Source organism: Tribolium madens, unplaced genomic scaffold (genome assembly GCF_015345945.1).
Source record: "Tribolium madens isolate multiple individuals breed KSU strain unplaced genomic scaffold, Tmad_KSU_1.1 Scaffold_11;HRSCAF=98;Tcas5.2_LG3b, whole genome shotgun sequence".
NCBI classification, from domain to species: Eukaryota; Metazoa; Arthropoda; class Insecta; order Coleoptera; family Tenebrionidae; genus Tribolium; species Tribolium madens.
The window spans coordinates 8,412,901-8,420,280 of NW_025400975.1; the positions used below are offsets into that span (position 1 = coordinate 8,412,901).

The 7,380-nt window shown below is 28.1% G+C and overlaps 2 protein-coding genes across 2 annotated transcripts in view; one reads left to right on the plus strand and one right to left on the minus strand.

Annotated features, from left to right (window-relative positions):
- Positions 1-289: 289 nt before the first annotated feature.
- LOC123006050 (enkurin) lies at positions 290-1,267 on the plus strand. Its single transcript, XM_044400198.1, has 2 exons — positions 290-1,007; positions 1,053-1,267. The coding sequence occupies exons 1-2, from the start codon at positions 372-374 to the stop codon at positions 1,242-1,244; spliced, it is 828 nt and encodes a 275-aa protein (XP_044256133.1). The 5' UTR covers positions 290-371; the 3' UTR covers positions 1,245-1,267.
- LOC123006057 (cleavage and polyadenylation specificity factor subunit 5) overlaps positions 1,186-7,380 on the minus strand; it is a 7,323-nt gene continuing 1,128 nt past the window's right edge. Inside the window, exons 3-5 of the mRNA XM_044400211.1 lie at positions 3,326-3,491; positions 1,472-1,586; positions 1,186-1,412 (exon numbers count right to left, since the gene is read on the minus strand). Of these exons, the coding sequence (XP_044256146.1) occupies positions 1,391-1,412; positions 1,472-1,586; positions 3,326-3,491 (303 nt within the window). The 3' untranslated portion in view covers positions 1,186-1,390. The remainder of the gene's footprint in view (positions 1,413-1,471; positions 1,587-3,325; positions 3,492-7,380) is intronic.

The following is a 7,380-nucleotide window of genomic DNA, read 5'->3' on the forward strand; positions in this document are numbered from 1 at the left end:
AAAAAATATGCAATATTTTAAATTGGCGGTTCAAAATTCAATAAAAACTGAAAAATCTTCTTAGGAAACGTTTTTGTGAATTTTTAAGAAACGGTTAGTTGCTTCTTCTATAAATAACTTCCAAATTCCATAAAAATTCTGAAAAAATTTAAATTTTTGAAAAAAAAAATCGTTATTTGCCAAATAACTTTCAAAAATTTTAAATTGGTGTTTTTGAACGTAAAAATCACACAAGGAAATTATTGTTTTTTTTTTAATTAGTTTTTAAAACGAAATTCTGTGTCACCAGGCAACGGTGACGTTGTTTACGTCTGAAAGTTTCCATAAATTCCACTCAAGTGTTATTTCCTTTTCGGTTTTAGATCGAAAAAATGTCGATTATTGCCATCACCCACCACGACGAAAACATAAACAACATAATCTCAAAACCTGAATACCAATATGAGGGTGGGCCTGAAGGTTTCAAAACRAGAATGTACGCCCGGCTGAAGGCAGCCCCCAGAGACACCCAAGCCATTAAACGCCACGCAACAATGGGCCTTGCGCAAGAACCACCCCCAGACCCGTGCGATTTCCTCAAGAAAAACTCCGGGAAATTATCATATAGCCAAAACCAAACGAAAGAAAAACCAATAAAACAATTTTGTCAAAGAAAACAAAGACTGTTCCCGACGAAAGAGGACATTGTGCAATACAACAACAGGAAAAAGGAAGAGGCCAAAAAGGAGAAAAACTTCATTTCCGCAAATATCAAAACAGTGTTGACGATGAAAGCAAAAGAACCCGAACCCAAAGTGGTACTAGAACCACACGGCGAGTCCAAACGCTTGACCGACGGCTTGGAACCAATTTACATCAAGTCTAGTGCTTTTGGTAAAACCCCCGAGTATTTGCAGTCTTTGATCAAAAAACGGGAGAAATTACACCAAATGCAGAAAGATGCACGAGGAGTGGAAAAACCGAAATGTCGCTACATTAGGAGAGATGAACGAGAAGAGTTACTACAAGTAAGAAAATTGTTTCATTTTCATTTATAAAAAAATTTATTGCAGGGCTTGAAACACAACTGGGAGGAGTTACAAAAACAGTATCAGGGCCTCCCCATCCTCACAGATACTATACCCAAAATAAATAGAAAATCGAAATTAGAGGCGGAACTAAAACAACTAGAAAAAGATATAGTGCTAGTCGAAAGACATCCTTATATTTATGTATATGACGATAACATACTTTCTGTAAATTAATAAAACTGTATAACAAAATTGAAACTGTACTAAATTAATTTTACTCGCAACACTATCCTTAAAAGTAAATAGCATAAATACAAAAGAAACACTAATTTTATTTTTTGTTCCTTAACTTTCTATTGCAGTTCACATTCTTCGTCTGTTTACATATAAATAAACTGGAATCTGTAACAAAATCAAAAATCAAAAAAGGTGGTAACCAATCAAAATTGGTGGTAAAATACCTGCACAGGGCTTGTGGTAATGACGATATTATCGGCCCATACCCTTGTGAATTGTCATAAAGCTCAAAGAGAGGGGCGGCTACCAACTTGTAATTTTTCGGAACGGCAAAAAGGGCTGTAAAATAGGGTTAAAAATAAGCAAAGTAACAAAATTTGCATTGATTGGTGAAAACTTCAAGGAAAGAAAAAAGCTACACAAAACGTAAAATTCATGTTAAATTCCAAAATTGAATAATACATCACATGTGTACAGCCATGCATTGTTTAGACTTAAAAATAAACATAAACAAGTATCACATTTTACAACAATGTGCGAGGAAATCAAAACATGGCCTTTGATGTCCTGCTGAATTATTTTCCCAGTAGTATATTTTCTCATATTTGAAATAGTTAAGTTTTGAGTTTGCACAAATATAAAAAAATATACCAGGTGTTGCAAAAAATATGTCTTTTATAACGCAAAAACACGATACGATAGCGCCTTTAATATTAAAAAGAAATGTTACAAATGTCAATCCAAGTCCAAGGTTTAAATAAAATATCTTATTTGATATACACTTTTGTGCTACGAAAACACCTACCATAGTTTTAATTACAGAGCCACACAATCCCTGTTGCCAACGTTTTAGGCAAAAAATACTAAACAAAAAACCCCATAAAAATATAGACACATTATCACTTCTACAGGGTGCGTCAGAGAAAAATGTCATACAGGGTGAATATAAAGTATGGAACCAAACGGTTTTTTTTAATCATTTGTCTTCAGAAAATAAATCGTATTATGAGAACAAAGTTTTGTCTTGTTTTTAATTTATGCGATTTTAAAAATTGTGAAAAAATTAAATAGTTGTAATCCTTAGATCTTTATGAGGAAAATAGTTTTATAGTGGGTTGCTATTTAAAAAAATTAATTTTTTTTTTGTAGAATTCAAAAACAAAAGAAAATTTCGAAAAAACTTATTCTTGATAAAACATCACATCTTTAAAGTACTTTATCGTTTATCAATTAGTTTTTCCAAGAAATAAATAGTTTAAGCAAAAAATGTTTGGTTCCATACTTTTTACTCACCTGGTATAAGGTAAGATATCAGGAACATAGAAAAAATGTTAAAAAAAAATATCTATAAGAATTTCGAAGTTATGAGTTTAAATTTTTGCACTTTCTCTATTTCTGTTGGAAAAATATTTTTTTAAATTTTTTTGCTACATTATTATTGTTATTAGAAAAGGAAACAAGGAAATTGTAACTCTGTTTGGCAAAATTTTTGTACCTTTACTAAATAATTGTAAAAAAAACACAAACAAAATCATCAGTATCATTAAATAGACATGTTAAATGTCAAAATTTTTTGACAGAGAATTTTTTAAACATTTTTTCCGTGTTCCTGGTATCTTATCTTACTTGAGATTTTTCTCTGGGTGCGAGTTCTGGCGCACCCCTGTATATACAACCTACTTGTATTCATATTTTTTGGTGTCGCTAGAATAATTAGAAATGTGACAAGTTTTTAACAATTTACCTATTAGTGAAACAAAAATGTGGTATTTTCAAAAAACATCATCAGATAATTGTGTAATCGGAATTAAGTTTACAATGAGAAACACAAAACGGATTAAAAAGACAGTTAAGTAAATTATAAAAAAAAAAATAGGGAAAAGAAATATAAATATGAAACTACAAGTAAAACAAAGTTTTATCTCTAAACTGCATCCGTTGTTTTGTCAATTTTTTAAATAATTCTCACATAACGGCATGCAGTTACTAAAAAAATCAAAATCGAATATTTGATTTTTTTAAACTGTAATTAAGGACCACTATACAAAAATACAATCTTCCTGCTAATCATACAATACCCTTTTCTTGTAGTTGAACCAAAAAAAGCCTCTTATGTTCCTTAGGTTTCGTTATATGTGGTGGAATATATGGATACTGAGGTGGTTCAAAGTTGGGCCTCCACCAGTTGCCAATGATGTCTTCCACTAGCCAATCTTGTTTCACGCCATCCAATCTGCCGAGGGTCTGGAACAACTCACCATAAAAAGTACGGCCCCCTTCCAGAACTTGAACGAGATGCATTACAAACAAAAATCGCACATGTGTCTTGGAAAAAATTTCACATTTTTTTTCAATTTTTACAAAATATTTTCAGTAAAAAAATTATCATATTGTTTCTTTTTTATCAAGGAGTATTTATCATAGCATGCATCACTTGTAAATAATTACCAAAATAAATACTCGTTGATTAAAATGGCGTTTTAATAAAGTTCCATGTCATTTTTACATAAAGGATGTCCCAGCGAGTTCAAAAAGTCCATTAGTGACCTTTATATAGTAAAATTATTGCCTCAAATTATTTTTAACTATACAGCGTGTCTGAAAAATAAGTTACAATACAAACTTGTGTTTTTTTAAATAAAACACTGTATGTTTCTTAAAGTTTTTGGATGTAGATTTTTATGACAATGTTTTTGAGCTAAACTTTTTTTTGACGAAGACATGCACTAAGACAGCTAGAACAATTTTTTCTTATTTCTGCAAAGAAAAAAGTACTGAATTTAAAGCTGTTGCTATTTTTTAGTGTTTTGCATTTGTAAAGAATGAATGAATGAATGAAGAATGAATTAAGAAGTTTGTTAAAAGTTAAATAACTTAAAAAATTTAAATGGAACACCCTATTTTTTATTTTTGCATCTAAAAGATTGATAAATTGTCTATCTAAAAAATAAACTTTTAATGTCTAGAATTGATAAATGAAAAGATATTTAACATTCAACATAATTGTAGAAACAATGCCTAATTAATATCTGATTTATCCAGAGATTGTAAAAATCGTTATAAATACAGAAATTCGAATTATTTTATTGTAAAAATAAAGAATAATAGATTTAGTTTAACACAAATGTGATTATTAAGTGATTTCCATCTCTTGTGCAACTGTGCACTTTTTGGCTACTGAAACAATAGTAATTAATTTGTTTTAAGTTTAACGTTAAATATCTTTTTAGTTATTGATTATAAACACCTAAAAGTAAATAATTTTAGAAAGACAATTTAATAATCTTTTAAATGCAAAAACAATAAATAGGGTGTTCCATTTAATTTTTTTAAGTTAAGAACTTTTAACAAACGCCCTCATTGTGCAACACACAAAAAAAATGTTACAACCTTATAGCTTGTACCTTCTTCTTTGCGGTAGTAAAAAAAATATTTCTAGATGTCTTAGTTTTTATGTAATAAATTTTTAAAAAGTATTTTTTACTTTTTTATTTTTAAAACTAAGCAAAATCGACCAATAAAAGTTTAGCTTAAAAACATTGGCATAAAAATCTACATTCAAAAACGCTAAGAAACATATGGTGTTTCATTTAAAAAAACACAAGTTTGTATTGTAACTTTTTTCTGAGACACGCTGTATAGTTGAAAATAATTTTAGACGATGAACTAGATTTTTTCTAAAATTTTATTATTTAAAGGTCACTAATGGACTTTTTCAACTCGCTGGGACATCCTGTATAGTACAAATGTTTTAAATTCATTCAATTTGGTAAAAAATATCAACAATTAACAAAATTGAACCGTAAAATTATTAAATTTCCTTCCAAATTCAATAGTAAGACTTTTAGTTTTACAAAATAAAAACTCAAATACATTTTATTTCTGGCGCGTAACAATATTGTGTACACGTGAAGTAAATACAATGTTACAATTTTTTTCTTATAAAAATTACACATCGGTGTATTGTATTACAATTGTAAAACATTAACGTTATCACACGTGGTAACATTTTTTTTATTTTTGTTATTCTAAATAAGTAAATAAGTTCTCCGAGTTTTCTTAAATAGAAAAATTAATAGTCCAAGAATAAAACTAAATGTTGAGGAAACGATTACATTCCCGTTAAGTTTTTTTTTTCTCTCAGTTACAACATTGTAATAATAGAGCATACAAACTTAGTATATTACAGTTCAAAAAATACCATTTATTAATAATTAATCCTTATTTAACAAAAAATCCAAATCTAAAACAAGGAGTATGGACAGAATACAAATATACAGTGTTGTAAAAATAAAAAATGGAAAAAATAAACAACCATGCAAAAGTGCAAAACAAAAAACGTAGTGGTTTTTATTATATTACAATTTTATTTCTTACCGAACAAATGTGTTACACTAGTCGTCCTAAAAATGTACCCGCTGTTCCAGATTTTTTAATAATATAAATCAATTCACAAATTGATAAAAAATCATAAAAATACAGGCATAACAATTTGTACATCAGAGTCTCAGTGGTTAGTTTGTAAATAAGCTGATTTTCGTAGTTTTTCTCTAATAACAATAAGTTTGAAATTCAAAAATCTGTGTTAAGTACATCAATCTGTTTTTTAACGGAAATTTAGACACAAAATGCTTACTCCTTCTTTGTAGGACATACTGTATATACCCACCATTTTTTTATTAATATTTGGTATTTTCTCCCCATAATATTGCATTTTGTGACACTTACTGACCATTTCTACCAATTTCTCATCAAAATTCTGACTTGTAATTTCCGTTAAAAAAAAACAGACTTTTTGTGTGTAAATTGAAGAGGTGAGTGGATAAAGGTGTTATGTAACATTTTTTTGAAAACTGGTATTTTCTTTTAAAACAATTTTTTCCGCAATATTCTTTATTGAAAAAGACTTTTAAGTGTTGGTTTCTATTAGGAATAAAATTACCAAATGCTAAAGGCGTGGATAAAGGTGTTAAAATATGTTTAAATAAATAGATAATAATAAATAAATGTTTAAAAAAAGCACAAATAACACTATTTTTACTTAATTCAATTACTTTCCGACGTATTCTTGACAAAATTTTGGGAAATAATTGCGTTTTTTATTGAAAAATGTTTTAAAACGCTCGAAAAGAGCATAAATTATGTCGTTTTTTATTTAGTCTAATATATCTATTAATTTTGGTATGTTTTTTAGCAAAAATTAAAGAAAAAAATTTGTTTTAGACTTAAAAACGCAACTAAATATTTGAAAAGAGCAAAAATAACATCATTTTCGAATTAATTATGTGATTTTTCGGCTTATTTTTCCGAAGTTTTGTGCTTTTGATTGAAAAATCTTCTAAAACGTTTGGAAAAGCAACCAGATGATTTTTCGGCTCAAAAACATACTTAAACTCTCCAAAGAAGCAAAAATAATTTTAGTTTCGTGATAGTTTATTTCATTTTTTACCTCATTTTCGACGAAAATTTGCGATTCTGATCTGACTAAAAAACGTCCTAAAACGGAAAAATGGTATTATTTTTGAACAAAATTTTTAGCACAATCTAAAAAAGTAAAAATAACACCATTTTTGAGTAAATTTTGCGATTTGTGACGAAATAATTTTGTAAATTATTAATTGAAAAACATGCTAAAAGGCCCATAAATCATAAAAAAGGTAATTTTCAACCCAATGTGATAGTTTTTCAATATGTTTTAACAGAATTTTACAAAAAAACATGATGTAAACAAGCAAAATTCATTATTTTTCACTTAATTTGGTGACTTTTCGGTATATTTTTGTCTAAATATTTCGAGATAATGCCGTCTCTTATTGAAAAATATGGTGTTAATATAGAAAACCGTTTTCGAAAAGTCGATGAACTAGCTTCAAAATTACACATAGTAAACAAAAAAAAACTTTTAAATGCAATGAGAATGTTAATTTTCGGGACAGCATAAAGTGGACTTTTTTATATTGTGTCGTTAGAATTTCATTTATAAATGTTTTGTTAAACTTGAAATATTTTTATAAAGCAATAGTTATCACAAAATTAATATTAGAAAATAAAGCTTGTTTTATGGTACATAACACTTTTATAATTTTTTTAATAATATAAACTAATGCATTATAGTGGATGAAGAGGTCATGTA